The sequence below is a fragment of the Meles meles genome, chromosome 18 (assembly GCF_922984935.1).
Source record: "Meles meles chromosome 18, mMelMel3.1 paternal haplotype, whole genome shotgun sequence".
In the NCBI taxonomy this organism is placed as follows: domain Eukaryota; kingdom Metazoa; phylum Chordata; class Mammalia; order Carnivora; family Mustelidae; genus Meles; species Meles meles.
Window position 1 is genome coordinate 63262887 of NC_060083.1, and position 17915 is coordinate 63280801.

General features: G+C 56.3%; 1 protein-coding gene across 1 annotated transcript in view; it reads right to left on the bottom strand.

The window, feature by feature from the left end:
- NPLOC4 (NPL4 homolog, ubiquitin recognition factor) overlaps nucleotides 1-17915 on the bottom strand; it is a 60547-nt gene that overhangs the window by 15314 nt on the left and 27318 nt on the right. Inside the window, exons 10-12 of the mRNA XM_045984976.1 lie at nucleotides 15837-15908; nucleotides 15089-15215; nucleotides 9732-9892 (exon numbers count right to left, since the gene is read on the bottom strand). Of these exons, the coding sequence (XP_045840932.1) occupies nucleotides 9732-9892; nucleotides 15089-15215; nucleotides 15837-15908 (360 nt within the window). The remainder of the gene's footprint in view (nucleotides 1-9731; nucleotides 9893-15088; nucleotides 15216-15836; nucleotides 15909-17915) is intronic.

Consider the following 17915-nt stretch of genomic DNA (forward strand, 5'->3'; position numbering starts at 1 on the left):
CGCTCCCGGCACGTGAGGCTTGTGAAATCCTCCTGCCTGCACATCCTGTCCAGCAGGGATGTCCCAGAACCACCTTCCATGTCTCTGGCCACGTCTCCCTACGACCCGCCTCACCATCTCAGCACCCTGGAGCTACCGCCGAGCCTCGGCTCCCAGACGCGCCGCACCCTCCGGACCTGTGAGCCCCGGACAGCCTCCTGCCAACCGGGCTCTCATGGTCTGGGTTCCGTAGCGCCTGCTGCACCACACCGGGGCGCCCCCCAGTCGGCCCACAGACAGCCTGCAGGAAGACCTCAGAGTGACCTGCCCACCACCACCGTCCCGGGACCCAGCGGTGACACCTGGCACGGTCTTCAAGCCTGGACCGCGTGCGCAGGCCGCAGACCCGCTGACGGCACATCCACGTGCACACGGCGGCCCCGAAGGGCAGGTGAGGAACGGTGCCCGGTGCCCGTTTCCTATAACCGAAAATCTCTGATTTTCCACAATAAACAAACATTTGATTTCATACCAGTAAAACGTCCCGTACGTTAACACAGAGACAGACTTGCACTCGTGATTCACATGAAACTCTGAGCTGTGACACAGCCCCTCGAGGTCTGCTGCCCGTCCTCAGCCGTCCCTTCAGCCGCTGTCTAGACACACGTCCAGGCTTCCGGCAGCCCCGCCTGTTTCTGCCCTGCTCTCAGCTGACGACTGGCTTCCCGGGAGCAAACTGGTCCTCCAAGGCCGCCCGTCCCAGGCTTCCAGCAGCCGCCCGCCGGCTCGGGTCCACGGCCGCCCTCACCTGGCCCCTCCCTCTCTCTCCAAGCCCCAGAGCTCGCCCACCACCAGTCGCCCTTGCCACAGGACCAATGCCAGGAGCACACACACACGGGTTATTTCTCCCCTAAAAACCCCCAAACACGCAAGCGTCTTGACCCGACTTCCCGCACCAGCACCAACCGCTGCCCCACCCGCCTGCCCAGCAGACTCGCTCGTCCCCGGTCTCCTCGGCAAACCCACGCTGAGCAGCCCCACGTTCTCTCCACCAGCTGCTCGGGGCCCTGACGGTCACGTGGTGCTCGCAGCACCCGTTCTCGACTCGTCAGCACAATGTGACAAGGAAACCCTTTCTCTGCTTGGCTTTCAGGTGCCACGCGGCACCCTGCGGGGGCACAGTCAGTCTGTCGCGGCCCACCTGTCTGCGCCGAAGGCCCTTCTGGCCCTGGACGCTCATCTCCACTTTACGCCCTGATGACCGCATCCAGGCCACAGCCCCGAACACCATCCACCACCCCTGCACACCCACCTCCAAGTACACCTCACTCTCCCGGCTACGCGCTCGTCCACACCCAAGCGTGGGGACAGTGACGCACGCCAGGAGCCTCCCCAGACCCAGGGACAGACAGCCGCAGGGGCTGTTGGTCGTCAAACACACGAAGGTTCAGCCGCACCTCCAGCAGCGTATGCCGTCATCTCGACAATCACCAGTGAACAACTGACCGAAAACGACGGCAAAGAAATAAGAAGGAGGGGGCGCCTGGGTGGCTCAGTGGGTTAAGCCGCTGCCTTCGGCTCGGGTCATGATCTCGGGGTCCTGGGATCGAGTCCCGCATCGGGCTCTCTGCTCGGCGGGGAGCCTGCTTCTCTCTCTCTCTCTGCCTGCCTCTCTGTCTACTTGTGATCTCTCTCTGTCAAATAAATAAATAAAAAAATCTTTAAAAAAAAAAAATAAAATAAAAAGAAGGAGGTACGCCAGGTGCAAAGAGCGCGTACGCTCACCAGGCCTTCCTTGTCTCTCTCTGCAGGGATCAAGTGTGTGACCACAAACGCGGAAAACTCTTGCTCTGAATTATAAAAGGAACCCGCGTGTAGAGCAAAGCAGCACAGAGAGAAAGGAGAAGCCACATTCCCCTCCCCCTGCGTTCCCCCAAGATAACCCACGCCAAGCACTGACTCAGGAAAAGCACCTGCCTTTCCAGCCAGCGGGCCTGGCTGTCACCGCAGCCCTCCCGCCCCTTCCCTCTCCGGTGTCTCTAGGCGACACCTCCCCCCTGCCCCCTGCCGTGCTTTTGCTGCACAGGACCCGGAAGGACATATAAACCAGAGCTGTGGACGAGCACCGACACCCTCCCAAAGGCCCCCCAGCTCTGCAGGCCCGTCCTCCGTACCCGCGCGCACAGCAGAGTGCACGTGCGCAGCCACACGCGTATCTCTGCGCTGCACACGCAGGTGGTGTGTGTGCTTTGACATTATGAGTTTTATCCCAGACCTTTCTAACTTCAATTCAATTAATTTACACAGACTGAACTATTAGTTTCAGGGACAGAGGTCAGTGACGCGTCGGTTGCTCACAACACCCGGTGCTCATCGCATCCCGTGTTCCCCTCAGTGCGCGTCACCCAGTGCCCCCGGCCCCCGGCCCCGCCCGTCCAGCCACCCTCGGTCTGGTTCCTGTGGCTGAGGGTCTCTTACGGTTTGTCTCCCCCTGATTTCGTCTAGTTCTGTTTTTCCTTCCCTTCCCCTTTGCTGCTCTGTCTTGTTTCTCAAATTCCTCGTATCAGGGAGATCACATGACAACTGTCTTTCTCTGAGTGACTTACTTCGCTCAACATAATACCCTCTAGCCATCTGCGTCTTTGCAAATGGCAAGATTTCGTTTGTTTTTATGGCTGCGTAGTGTTCCGTTGTACAAATACACCACATCTTCTTTATCCTTTCATCTGTCGATGGACATCTGGCTACGGTGGGCTTCGCTGCTACAAACTCTGGGGTGCAGGAGCCGCTTCGGATCACTACATCTGTATCTTCGTATCCCAGATCTTTGAGTAATTTTCAAGCACACACTTCAGTGACCACGTAATATTCTACCCCAGAGATACACTTTAATTTAATGCTCCATTACTGAACTTCTCGACAGCTTCTTCAGGTAGCTTCTTGCTATCACAGACAACATGACGCAGTCTTCGATGAACCTCGGTGCATGTCCCATGTGCAAGGCTGACTCCTCTCAACCTAGCCACAGCCCACAGGAGGACCAGGAGGATGACTGGCATGTTTGCCTTGAGAGGTCTCTTTGTTCAAACTGGTTTTCCTAAAACATGTGAGAAATAAGTGTCTCAAATCCCACAGGCTATAAAAATGACAGGAAGCACCGCTAGCCTGCTCCGACGGCGAGTCACGGTCCCCGAAACCCACAGCATGCCTCGCACAACAGCTCAAGCTCCGTGACAAGAGGGTGGGTGGCTCAGTTGGCTAAGTGTCTGGCTTCAGCTCAGGTTGTCATCTCAGGGTCCTGGGATCAAATCCTGCGCTGGGCTCCCTGCTCAGCAGGGAGTTTGCTGAGACTCTCTCTACCCCTCTCCCCGCTTATAAGCTCTCCCTGGCAAATACATAAAATCTTAAAAAAAAAAAAAAAAAGGGGCGCTCACTTCTAAAGTGCAAGAAATTGACAAGACACAGAAGCGCACTCCCAGCATGATGAAGGGTGTCACCAAACACACCCTAGCAAACTCACAGCTCATGCTGAAAGCACTTCCTTTGTAGCTAAAAATAAGAGGGCGGCGCTGGTCAATGGACACGTTCCAGAAGGCCTACCCGCGGGAGCCGAGGTGAGCGGGAAGGGAAAGATGACTGCCATTCCTGCACGACACGCTCACGCGTGCGAAAACCCAGAACACACGTGTGAATTTGGGGGCCGATACCAGACAGCAAAGTTGCCAAACAACAGTTTGAAAACATCATTTGAAAAAGACACTATTTATATTACACAAAGACAATAAAGGACCCAGGAACAACCTAACAGGTGACTGACTGGCAGGACCTCCATGCAGACGACCCTAACCCCCGAGAGACACTGGGGAACATGGATCAGGTGCGGCACCCCCGCATTCGCAGGGGAACTCAGTGCAGAAAAAGAGGCGATGAAATCCTTGCAACACAACGACCAAGCGCGTGACGTCCGAGTGGTGGCTGACACCTGCTCGCAGCGGGGGGACCGTCGGGGGGCGGGAGGGGGCAGCAAGTCTCACAAACACAGTGGGAACAGCTAGGGAGAGAAGCAGGAAGTCGTAGCTCAACACCACAGTGGTCCCCTTTAGAGAAAGAGGAGGAGGGCCCCAGGAATGTTCTGGTCCCTAAACTCTAGGTTGGAGACTTGGCATCATGTGATGTTTTATTTCTTAAACACATTTTATAAACAATCTTTCCTGTTTGATGTTCAATTTCAAGAACTTCAGAAAGAGACGCTCGGCAGTCTGATCCTCCTACAGGGACATACTCAACGTCTCGGGCGGAGGGTTTCCGGTGCTTGTGCGGGGCGGGGCCGGGGCTAAAGGCGCAGAGAGCCGGGGTGAGGAAGCCCCACCGCAGGACACTCGGAGCTCTTCAAGGAGGACGGCAGGTGCCGTTGTCACCCACAGACCCGCCGGCTTTCTTAGAAAGGGTTAAATGAAATTACTGTCCGATGCTCAAAACGGCAGCCTCGGTGCTAGAAATGAGTCGAAACGCTGAGTCTTCATCACAACATCACAGCATTTCAGACGCATCTCTGTACAGCACGAACTGGGAGGCAGGGCAGTAACGAACGCTCCGACTCTCCACATGGGATCCCAGCGCGGAGCGGTCTGGTGCGAACATTTAGTTACGGTTTAAAACTGACGGACCTGCTCCACACACAGGAGCTACGGGCGAGGTCTGTGCCATCAAGGACAACGTTTTTTTTTTTTTTTTCTTTTTTACAGAGAGAGAGAGAGAGAGAGAGAGATCACAAGTAGACAGAGAGGCAGCCAGAGAGGGGAGGAAGCAGGCTCCCTGCCAAGCAGAGAGCCCGATACGGGGCTCGATCCCAGGACCCTGAGATCATGACCTGAGCTGAAGGCAGAGGCTTAACCCACTGAGCCACCCAGGCGCCCCAAGGACAACGGTTTATTAACCACCACAGGACGGGGCGCCTGGGGGGCTCAGTCGTTAAGTGTTTGCCTTTGGCTCAGGTCATGATCCTGGGGTCCTGGGATTGAGTCCCGCATCGGGCTCCCTGCTCAGCGCGGGAAGCCTGCTTCTCCCTCTCCCACTCTCCCTGCTTGTGTCCCCTCTCGCTGTCTCTCTCTGTCAAATAAATAAAATCTTTAAAAAAAGAAGTAATAAAAAAATAACAAACACCATACGGGACGGGGGAGGAAGAGGAGAGGAAGCCTCCACAAGGAGCTAGGGGCCTCTTGCTCCTGTCCCCTGGTAAGGGGCGCCCTCCCCACGAGTTCTCTTAGGCCCAGACCCGAGAGGTGGCCCAGTGCGCAGTCGCGCAGCCGCGGCGGTCTGGAAGGGGCCGGAGCAGCAGAGCCACTGTCCTGCGCACCGCAGGCCTTTGCAGAGAGCAGTGGACATGAGCACACCTCGTGCCTTGGGACCCACGCCGCTGCCGGCTGCCCCAGGACCCCCACGGACCCTGCAGCACCTTGAGCCGCAGCCGCGGGGCTGAGCCAGAGTCAGAAGGGGTCCGAGCAGGGGTCCGGAGGCAGCACTGGGGCACGGCTGGGCGGCCCCGCTCGCTGCCCCATCCCACGGGCCATTAACACAGACGATGCAATTCCACGCCGCCGCCCGGCCTCTACTTTTCCCCACAGGTGAGGAAGTGAATCCTTTGTTACGAGGGGATCATCCCCAGCTTCATAAGTTGCGCTTCTGGGCATCCAGCCCGCCCCAGGAGTCTGGCACCCTCGGCACCGAATGACGTCCAGAAGACAGACGGAAGACACGGCCACAGGCCACAGATGTGGCTAGACCCAAAGACCTCAGGAAAGTGGCAAACAGGCCCGTCACAGCCGAGCCCACGTGGCGTGATCGCGTCAGGCACTCGCACAGACAGAAAGCGGATGCGTGACCGCCAGGAGTCCCGGGACTGGCAGCTAAGGTGCAAGGGGTCTCCGTTTGGGGGACAGAAGTGTTCTAAAATCAGACGCGGGCCCGTGAATATGGGTGAATTGTACCGGACATGAGTCACACCTCAGAAACGCCACTGCAACACCTGACTTGAGGGCACCTGGGCGGCTGAGCATCCAGCTCTGGTCACGGTCTCAGGGCCATGGCATCAAGCCCCACATGGGGTTCTGAACTCGGGGGCAGAGTCTGCTTGGGATTCTCCCTCTCCCTGCCTCTAGTCCCTCCCTCTGCTTTCTCCCTCCCTCTCTCAAATAAATAAACCTTTAAAAAAATATTTAGCCCGATTATTGATTGATGAAATACGTGAAAAAGGCTCCACGTGACCACACCCAGTGAGCGTGAGGGCGTGGGAACAGGGACACTCCCTGACTGCTGGCACCTGGTGGGAAGAAACCCCCAGGTCCCACCGCCTCCCAGTTCCACGGCTTGGCGCCTGCCCGGCCTCCACAACCCAGAGGTGTTCGCACACACACACCAGGATTCGGGGACCAGAGCTTGACAGCTGAGCGACTCGCAGAAGCAAAACCTTGCAGACCACCGGTGGCCCCAGCAAGGGGCGCAGCTTCCTGTTGGTAGAAACTCACGCGCTCGGACTCCGCACAGCCGGGGCGCAGCGCGGGAGCGTGAGGGGCGGCCGCACAGCTGACCACACCCTGCCGGCCCCACTGCACCACGCCGACACAGGAGCACACGAGGACACACGCCGTGCGAGTAAGAAACACCAAAGAATGATGAGCCTGTCAGAGGGGGCTCCCCGGGACTTCTATAGCACTGATAATTGCCTCTTTTTTCTCGTTTGTAGGATTCTATTTATTTGAGAGACGGCGCGCGCACCGCATGGGCACTAGCATGGGGAGGGGCTGAAGGAGACGGACGACAGGCCCCCCACTACAGGGAAGCCAGACCTGGACTCAGGGCTCAACCCCAGGACCCTGGGATCCTGACCTGAGCCACCCAGGCGCCCTACCAGCTGCATTTTAAAAGCTGTTAGAGGGGCACCTGGGTGGCTCAGTCCATGAAGTGTCTCTTTTCACCTTGGGTCATGATCCCAGAGTGCTGGGGTCGAGCCCCGCATCAGGCTCTCTGCTCAGTGGGAAGTCTGCTTCTCCCTCTTCCTCTCCCCTGCTTATGTTCCCTCTCTCACTGTCTCTGTCAAATAAGTAAATAAGATCTTTAAAAAATAAAAAAATATATGGGGCGTCTGGGTGGCTCAGTGGGTTAAGCCTCTGCCTTCAGCTCAGGTCATGATCTCAGGGTCCTGGGAGCGAGCCCTGCATCAGGCTGCCACTGTGGGAGGGCGCGGGGCATGCAGCGGCCCTGCCGTCCCTCAGCGCAGGCGCCCCTCATCTCCCCGCCTTGCTGGGGCTTCACGAGCGCATGCGTTCTCAGGCGGCGGCTCGTGCGGCCCAGTGGGGCGCAGTGATTTCTGTGCCACTCTCCCAACAGCACATGCTTACTTCGTGTCTCTGGGCCACGTGCTGCTGATTCCTGCATCATGTCCACCTCGTTACTAACCTCGTTGGGTGGCCTGAGAGCAGTGATCTCTGACGTTCCGTAAACTGGCCGATGAGGCAGCGGCAGGGCTGGAGAGGACGGATTCTGGAAGAAGCCCTCCAGTGGGTGAACTGCCCTCAGGGCCACGTGCCACAGAGGACTCGGTCGTGAAAGGAACAGGCGATGCAGCAAACATCACTGCCGTCACAGTTTAAGAACCTGCCACGGCCACTCCAGCCTTCAGCGGGAGCCACCCCGCTCCGTCAGCAACCATCCACAGCGTGGCCGGAAAACAGACATCCGAAAGGCTCAAATGACGCGTTTCTCCGCACTGAAGCATTTTAAGTCACGGCACGCACGTGGTTTTGCAGACCTCCTCTCCTGCGCGCTTAGCTCTGGCCTGCACTGGGAAACGGACACATCACCTGACCCGCTGCGTCGCCGCAGCCACATCGCGGTGGCCTGAAGCGGGCCTGCGGCACCTTCACAGCTTGCCTGCACCTCGGGCACAGAGCAGTGGGCAGAAGGCCTGGAAACCACCAAGCCGGGCGGCGAAAACCCAGACAGAGTGCTGAGTGACGCTGAGGCTCTCCCCACTGCGGAGAGCACGAGGGGTCCGAGGACAGTCCCTCCCTGGTGGAGGGCCGCTGCTCAGAGGCAGACCCTCTGCACAGGGCTGGGGCTTCGAACGCGCAGCCGCTCTCCCTGTCACATGGTGCACGAGTCCCGCGGCTCACGGGGTGGAACGCCCATGTGTCTAAACTGCACGAGGCGGCAGCCAAGGTGGAGACTTCTTGAGGACAAACAACGAGTTTTCCAGCCTTTCAGGGACAAGGAGACCAAAGTGCAAAGTCTGGAGGCTACACTCGAGGGAAAGGCAAGAGTCAGCAGCAGACGGAGCCCCACACAGACGCGAGTCGGACCTGATCCAGCCAAGTACTGCGCCGATGCAGCGGGCAGCCCGCCAACCCACGGCCCCACCGGAGGAAGGGGCGGCCCCCCCTGGCGGTAAAGGTCCTCCGGGCCTGTGGCTTTTTCATATGCCATGACCAGCACACCTAACACTTCCCAACCCCTGAAGAAAAGACAGACAATACAAAGGAAAACAGACAATAGCTGCAAACCCGCAGACGATCCGAGTGCCGGACACAAGGATCTCGAAACACCAGGAGCACAGCCCATCATCAGAAGGGAACAAATCGACCCATCGAAACTGACCCAGAGGGCGCCTGGGTGGCTCAGTGGGTTAAGCCTCTGCCTTCGGCTCGGGTCATGATCTCAGGGTCCTGGGATCAAGTCCCGCATCGTGCTCTCTGCTCGGCAGGGAGCCTGCTTCTTCCTCTCTCTCTGCCTCTCTGCCTACTTGTGATCTCTGTCTGTCAAATAAATAAATAAATAATTTTTTTAAAAAAAACAAAATTGACCCAGAAATGACAGACCGAGCAACAGATGAGAACAGTGGGACGTTCCTCTAAACTGCCCCACACATGTGCTCGCGGTCGAGGGCAGACACGGGAGTGCCAGGTGAAAGCCACGGCAGAGACAGCCTCAGCGCCGGGGCCACAAGGGCCGCGGGCCAGCAGCGGTCACAGCCCAGATCCCACACAAGTCAGGACGTACAGGCTGCAAAACTCCACGATGCCGACAACTCAAAATGAAGCACAGAAAGAAAAAAAAAAAGACAAAAAGCCAGGGTGGCTCAGTCAGGGAAGCGTCTGCCTTCAGCTCAGGTCATGATCGAGGGTCCTGGATCGAGCCCCGCATTGGGTCCCCTGCTCAGCGGGGAGCCTGCTACACCCTCTCTCTCTGTTGCCTCCCTTGCTCTTGCTCTCTCTTGCTGTCTCTCTCTCTTCTCTCAAATACGTACACAAAATCTTAAAAACAACAACACACACAGACTGAAACCAAGTGGACGGACCATCAGTGAGCTGCAGGACAGCGTCAAGCAGCCGAACACACAGAGTCCCCGGAGGAGGACGACGACAAACGCACCGAAACCAAACACCAAAAAGATACTGAACGCTCGGCACCCTCAGAATTCGAAACACGGTCCTGGAACATCTCCCGGCCTCCTCCCTAGGACCGTGGGTAAGACGGGAACTCATGAGGCCCTTATGTTGAGACACGGAAATGGCGTCTGAGCTGCAACGGCCGAGCCAGCGTCCCAGGCCCCGCGGCCCGGCTGCTGGAGAGAAGCCCCGCACACGCTCTGGAAGGCCCTCGCCCACGGGGCGCGCTCGGAGCCGCCAGCGTCGGACCCTGGTCGGCGCTCGCATCGTTCTCCGGCCGCGACTCTCTTGGCCCCGCGGCATTCTCACCTTATAGAACACGTCAGGCACGTACTGCTCGCTGCTGGACTCCTTGGCGTAGCCGAGCTCGGGGGCGTCCTTGCAGGGCAGCAGGCACTCATCGCGGACCAGCGCCATGCACTGATTGGACACCTGGTACCCTTCGAAGTGGACCTGGTTGTCGGGACCACCTGTGCGAGAGAGACCTTCATGGAGGGAGGCCACCCGAGGAGGTTCGAGTCAAGTCTGCATCTGTTACTCGTCTCCTCGGACCCACAGAACAAATGAGCTCGCACGAGTCTGTCCTGGGTAAGAGATCGAAGGCATCTGATGGCCACCTGGCGAGTGGCCTGAGCATGCGGCCGGGGACGCGCCCGCAGCTCTGCAGCGCGCCGAGCCGTGGAGCACCAGGGGCAGAATGGCAGGCAGAGCCCCGCGTCCCAACAACCTTCTGTTCTGGAGTGGACGGAGCGGGGCGATGGCGACGGACGGGACAAATGGCGAAAACGAGGCCAGTGTTTGTACCGTGGTCTCTACCCCGCAGCCGCCAGCACCGCCGCCCCACCGTCTTCCAGCACCGACCCGGGCGCTGCAGACACTGCCCCGGAGCCGGGCACCGCCCCGGCGTGCCTCGCACCCCAAGCTCTGTCGTCCCGCCACAAAACCTCCAATGGGACTTCAGATTAGGGACATGGACAGTGCAAAAGCTGCTGAGAGGGAACCATCCAGGAAGTTCAACGGAGCAGGCACCCGGCTGAGATGGGATCCTGAAGGGAGGACGGCACCCCGGGGACGGTGGGCCCCGGGCCTCCGGAAGAGGGAAGAGCACACGGCGCGGACGGGGGACTTCCTGCGCCCCCTGCGCCGTCGGGTGAGGCTCTGACAACGCTAACGGTGCGGCCGCCTCCGCCTTGAGAGAATTCAGAAAACCCCGCAACAGCTCTATTTAAGTTTGACAAAAACAAAATACTGATCAGGGAATAGAAATTTCTTCTGGCTTTCAAACACGCACTAGAAACCAGACCTGGTGGCCAAACAGAGACTGTGAGAGGCGGGGGCAGAAGAGCCTGACAGGGGACAAGCCAGTGGCCTGGCCTCTGCTCGGCTTCGTGCACTGGAGACTGGCCGTGGCCGGCTTCCAAAAGCGCAAGCGGGCTCCGGAGGCCCACTGGACAAGCAAGCTCAGGGTCTCTGGCCCTCGCGCACACGCTCAGGGGAGCTGGCCACGACCACTGTCTAACGTTGAGGCCGCGGACACAGGGTGCCTCTCTCTGGTGCGCTTGGGGTTAGGGACGTGTCACGCACCAGAGGGGCACACTGGGTGCGAAGGAGCAGTGGGGAAGGGGGGGAAGGAGTCCTGTGGGGCCGCCCACCCCCCCAGTGTGCATCTGGCTCTTGTTTGACTTCAGGTGTTATAAATTTGCACCGGCTTTCTTTTTTTTTTTAAAGATTTTATTTATTCAGTTGACAGAGAGAGACAGTGAGAGGGAACACAGCAGAGGAAGTGCGAGAGGGAGAAGCAGGCCTCCTGCCGAGCAGGGAGCCCGATGCAGGGCTCAATCCCAGACCCTGGGATCATGACCTGAGCCAAAGGCAGACACTTAACAACTGAGCCCCCCAGGCGCCCCTGACCTGGCTTTTAGATTTAGCATTAAAGTGTGATGGGTCATAAAAGAAAAACACTTGGCCTTTGAAAAACAGAGAAAAACAGAAAACAGTAGTTGTGAAACTGAAGGCTGGTTTAAAAAAACAAACAAACCAGCAGGGCTCCCTGAGTGGCTCAGTCAGGTAAGTAAGTGTCTGACTCTTGGTGTCAGCTCAGGTCATGATCCCAGGGTTGTGGAATCTGCTGGAATTTCGCTCTCTTTCCCTCTGCCCCTCCCCACACGTGCTCTGTCGCTCTCCCTCTCAAATACTGTTTGTTTTTTTTTTAAAGCAAAATTAATCCAAATGGATAGTCTCCAAAGGTGGATTCGACGAGAGGAACTGTAAGCCGCCCTTTCCCGTGTGGAGAAGCAGGACAGCAAGCCCTCCTGGCTTCTTTATCCTTTCCAGAAACCCCACACTGGCCGGGCTGCCGAGGCAGTGGGACCAGCGGACAACAGGACTGTCCCCTTCTCAAGTCATCAATCTGCCAAGGAAAGCTGCACGTGGGAGGAAAGGGCCTGTGGCGGAAGCACATGGTGCCTAGGCCGCCGCCTGGGGGGGTGGGGGGGGACGCCCACGGCCCAGAGACGTGGGTGGCCGGCCCGCGGAGACACAGAGAGGCCAGCACCAGGGCAGGGAGTTTAAACGTAGGCTCCATGATGCGCTCCCCTTCCCCCGACTCTTCGAGCGCCCACACGATCATCACGCTCCTCCTCCACAGGTCTCACGCTAGAGCTGCTCTTGGCAGGGAGAGGCGGGGGGGGGGGGGGGGGGCGGCTTCCGCAGCAGCTCAGGGAGAAGTACCACAAACCCCGGATGCAGCAGTCAGTCTCCTGGGAGCGGGCCCCCCCCCACCCCACACACACACAGGCCTGCTCCTTCCCAGCCCATCAGGGACTTGGGGACGGGCCACGGCAAGCACAGTTCAAACAGCTCCATGGGGCAGGGGCACGTTCCTGGTCAAGAACCACTGACACAGGGGGACAGCACACTCTGTCTGGAGGTCCAAGATGTGCGACGCTGTGGACGGCCGCCCCTCCGCTGGCTGCCCTCGGGAGCCCGGGAGGACTGCGAGCTGAGCTCATCACAGGGCTCAATGAGAGGGACGTCAGCAGAGAAATGCAGGGACCCCAACGGCACATCTTACTGTAAGTTATTTACTGTCCATGGTTCTGAAGCCTTTCAGTAAAGTGGCGATTGTGAAGGGAAAACTCCACAGATGATCTACTGTCTCCCAACAAGAGGTATGAATCAGTGACTGAAGGTACGGGCAGCCCCAAGCAGAAACTATTTATAATCCTGAAAACATGCCAGTTCCTTTGGCCCACTGAATAACTCCCCACAGACAAAGTACTTAAAAGGTCTAGGTTAGGGGTGCCTGGGTGGCTCAGTGGGTTAAAGCCTCTGCCTTCGGCTCAGGTCATGATCCCAAGGTCCTGGGATCGAGCCCCGCATCGGGTTCTCTGCTCAGCAGGGAGCCTGCTTCCTCCTCTCTCTCTCTCTGCCTGCCTCTCTGCCTACTTGAAATCTGTCTGTCAAATAAATAAATAAAATCTTTATTAAAAAAAAAAAAAAAAAGGTCTAGGTTACCATGGGAGCCCGTGAAACCCGAGACAGCAGTTCTGGAATCTGTGGAAGTACTTTTGATTGCCCTCAGTGACGGGGCCTGGGCCAGGGGGTGGGGGGGGAGCTGGCAGCCGGAGTGCAAGAGGTCAGACTACGCTGTGTTTGGGGGAGTCCCACACAACCTTGAATATGCCTGCATGCTCTTATAAGCAAAAACCCCCATTTATGAACTCAGATTCAAATCAACTGTATTTTAAGGACACCTGGATGGCTCAGCTAAGCATCTACCTTCGGCTCGGGTCACAATCCCAGGGTCCTGGGACTGAGCCCCACATCAGGCTCCCTGCTCAGTATACAGCCTGTTTCTCCTTCTCCCTCTGCCTGCTGCTCCCCCTACCTGGGTGCTCTCTCTCCCTCAAACGAATAAATAAAATCTTTAAAACAAAAACAACAAAGGATTGTGATCCCAGGGCCCTGGGATCGAGTCCTGTGTCAGCGGGGAGTCTGCTTCTCCCTCTTCCTCATGACTGCTCTCTAGTAAATAAAATCTTTACAACAAAGAAGAATCAGCCATTTTTTTGTACGTGGGCACAAACACCAATGCACAGTTTGGATCCGCGGTGAGTTCTCTAGGAGAGTGATACCAAGCTGGCGGATGGAAGGGGGCACGTTGAGCTCAGAGCTTCCCGGAGGCACGATGAGCGTCTCAGGAAAGCCCAACGCTGGCTCCAGGGAGGCGGGTACGCAGCTGGCCGCCCCGGCTCAGTCCCTGTCTGTCTGTCCCAGCGGGCATCAGTCCCCAGGCCCTGGTGAGCGGAAGCAGGATGCTCCGAGCTACGGCTGGCTGGCCCCTCTGTTGCTCTGCCACATTCACAGGAGCAGGGAGGTGTCATCTGTGAGTTTCCCTCTCCAGACAGTAAAGGGCACCACAAAGCATCCTGAACGAGGGGGTTTCCGAAGGGGGTGTCGGACAGGTTTGAGAACCGCCAGTCCAAACCACCGTACCCAGAACGCGTGCCTCCTGTGCTGCGGGAAGTGAAAAGGGAACGCGTTTCTCCCCTTGGTCAGCTACGGAGCAGGTGCAGCGAATTCCGAATGCTGCGATGAGCGCTCTTTCCTGTCCCCTCCCCGACGTCCGGTCCAAGCTGCTCTCCCCACCTGTCCTCACAGAACCACCCCACGCCGAGGAACTACTTTCTGTCACCCTGGTCAACATTCCCATCCACTCCCCTGAGTACCGGGCCCGACAGCGGTGCCAGGAAAACCAACCGACGCGACGGATTCACACCGGCCGCGAGAGATGCCGCCGCCGCCTCTGCAGCCTCTGAAGTGCGCTCATTTCAAAAAGAAACGGACCGTCAGTCCAAATGGATCTTATGAATTCAGGCGGTGTTTCTCTTCATGGTTCCCATGACAGTCCCCTCGATGGCATTAAGAGGGGATCCAGTCACTTACTAACATGTCTGGGCTCCCTGTGGGCTGGTGTTTGTTAAACTGGGGGGGCTTTCTACAGACCTAGGGGAACGACGGCGACCGTGAACAGACTGGGTCTCCGGCTCAGCGAGAGCAGAAACCAGGTCCTCACAGGACCCAAGTTAGTGTTTACTTTAAAAAATTAGCAAATAGACGATGATGTCACAAGTTGGCTCTCCGAGTTTAAAATTCCTATTCTTTTTAAATTGTAAAGTCCTACGACCAGTGTTTTTCTAAGATAACAGGCCAAGCATATTATCAAAGATTTGATGGCACCTTCTTACAGGCCACAACTTTTTACGATGCATTTGTAACGAACATGACATGGACTCAAACGCACGTGCCCTCTCTCCCACACACGCGCTCAGAAATGGTCTTAACAAGACTCATAATATCAAAAATCAGGAACAAACAGTAAATCCTTTCCTCCTACAGAGCCAGAGGGTCGTCTTCAGTTACTGGAAAGGGCGAAGGCAGCCCCGAGCTAAGACCCAGAATCAAGCTGACTTCGACTTAGAACGTGAGCGGATGAGAGAAGGGCTATACTGAGCCCCTGATTCTAGTGGTTTTGCGGGTGATGCAGCGAGTTCAGGATTTTTACCATAAAACAGAAAGAGGAATCCGTGTCCCAGGGGCACATTACGGAACTCTCTAGTAGCTGAGCTAAGAATGAAACTGCCAAAAGAGAACAGAGCACATACCTGTAGCCACCGCAGTGACGAACTTGGAGCCGAAATGTCCGTCTGGAGAGAGCCGACACACGTTAGGATGCTTATTCTGGAAGTCTCCTGCGGTGATACATTCTTCCGAACTCAGGAAATAGGTGTCCTAGGAAAAGAGAGCCGGCCTGTCAAGTTTTACAGCATCACGTGGAGATACACTCCTATTTCTTTAGAAAACACCCAGGACTAAACTGGCCTGTCAACACTGCACGAAACAGACACCTACAGTCCCTAGTTGTCACGGGCCCCTCCTGTTCCACCACAAATAACAAGACCAGAACCATCCGGCATCCACCCCCACAGGCTGACCTCCAAAAAACACCAGCCGGTGAAGGTCGGGGGCTGGGGGTGCTGCTCCACAAGTCACAATCAACGGACCCGCCCTTAATTTATGGAGAACACAGTGTTGAAAATAATTTCATCTAAAAGCCAGGATGAGGGACACCTGGATGGCTCAGTTGTTAAGCGTCTGCCTTTGGCTTAGGTCATGATCCCAGGGTCCTGGGATCGAACCCCGCACTGGGCTCCCTCTGCTGCTCCCCTTACTTGTGCTTGCACGCGCGCTCTCTCTCCCTCCCTCCGTGTCAAATAAACAAATAAAATCTTTAAAAAAAAAAAAAGCCAGGATAAGCTGGGCAGAGCCACCTGCCAGCACTGAGCCAGAGCTGGCTTAGAACCAAGCTGCAGGCGGAGCCAAGCAGGCACTGGGCACTCTGTCCGCCCTCACCTTATTGCGGCTGTATCTGACGGTGCCCTTCCGGGTGTCTTCTGAGACGAGGTCTGTAAATATCCAGCCAACCTGCAGAAAAGGAAAGTGTCCTCTGAGCCTCTCTCTGAAGCAGGTGATGAATGTTTTCTGGCCTCTGCTCAGAGACCTTAAGAGCATTTCTGTAAGAGACGTAGTGACCCAATTCTTTCTAGGCGAGTCGGATCCTCTGCTAAGCTACCAGGGCTTTCAAAGTCCACCCGGCTGAAAACGGCCGCCGTCCTCTTGCGCTGCTGGACCGCAGGCGATGGTGCACGAGCAGAGCTCGTCACGTTGTTAGAAGCCCCATAGCAGCAACTCTGTACCCAGCACCGTCCTGGGGTCAGGGGAACCCCAGGGCGAACAAGATTAACAGAATCCCTACACCCCAAAGAGGAAGACAGACAACGAGCAAGCAAAGAGAGACAATGCTATTTCAGACGCTAAGGCTTTACCCATGAGGTAAGAACACGGACTCCCTAGAAGACACGGAAAATAAGGACGACCGCCACGGAGTCCTCACCCAGTGGCTCCTCTGCGCTCCGCTACAGGACTGAGGAGAGCAGGTGAGGGCACAAGGAGCTGAAGGCCCGTCACTACGGCGCCCTCAATGCCAGCCCCGGGCAGCTGTCTGTCTGGTGCTCTGCGATCCCTAGCCCTCCTGAACCAGGACCGGGCTGCGAGGTTTATGAGTGGGGCTGGACCCCAGGGACACGTCCTTTGGAGAAGCGACATGGTGCCCATGACCTGTCCGGCAGAACCTTGATACAAAACTCTTCAAATCCATCTCCTGCACACAAGACCACGCCAACGTGGAGAACTTTATTTTCTTCAAAAATACCCAAGCAAACAAAAAGCCCACGGAGGATGCAGCGAAGAAACAGAGACCTGCGGTGTGAACGGACCGAAGCGGCGAGCAGAGCAGAGCCGGGCCTCAGTCCCTTGGAGATCTAACAACTACAGCCATCACAAACTGCACGTTCAAAACAAAGGTCCAAAAGTTACACTACCTTCCCTTTTGAACAAGAGAAACGTCAAAAACTTAAACCAAAATATGACCCTAAATCAAGACGTTGACTCCTGGGGCACCTGGTGGCTCAGTCGGTTAAGTCTACGACCCCTGACCTCAGCTCAGGTCAGGACCTCATGGGGTGTGAGTCCAACCCCCACGCTGGGCTCCACCTCAGGCTCCACACTGGGTGTAGCACCTATTTAAAAAAAAAAAAAAAAGCTGATTCCTTACTAGAAACAATAGGACTGTGTTTCTTAAACCCTTTGTTAAAATGACTTTGCTCTACAAGCCCCTAGGCTTACAAACACATTCCCTATTTTCCCCATTTATCGGTAGGGAGTTCATTTCTCACTAAGTTGATTAACAAAGGATAAAACTTATAAGGTGCCTGGGTGGCTTAGTCATTTAAGCGTCTGACTTCACTTCTCCCTCTCCCTCTGCCTTCTGCTCCCCCTGCTTGTGCTCTCTGTCCAATAAATAAATAAAATCTTTTTTTAAAAAAAGGATAAAACTTACATAGCTATGAACATCGCAATTCTAAGAGGTATTCAAATTCACAATCCAGGGGCGCCTGGGTGGCTCAGTGGGTTAAGCCTCTGCCTTCGGCTCAGGTCATGATCTCAGGGTCCTAAGAGCGAGCCCCACATCGGGCTCTCTGCTCAGCGGGGAGCCTGCTTTCCCCTCTCTCTCTGCCTGCCTCTCTGCCTACTTGTGATCTCTCTCTCTGTCAAATAAATAAATAAAATCTTTTGAAAAAAACAAAAAAACAAATTCACATTCCATATTTACGTGTAGAAAGCCTTCTGTGAAGTTCCTGGGAGTTCCACCAAGGACATGACACAAACCCGATCAACAGACTCAAAACAAAAGGTCTTCCCTGTCTTCTAACTGCCCGGTAAAACTAGGAAACCTCCCAGGCTCAGACACCTAAATTAGCACCAGGAAATCCAGAGATGACAGAAGAGGGAGCGCCGGAGGTTCCAAGAGCCTGAAGCTAAAAAATGACCGGGCGGCAAAGACACGTGAAGGGAGGGCTCCCACTGAGAGGC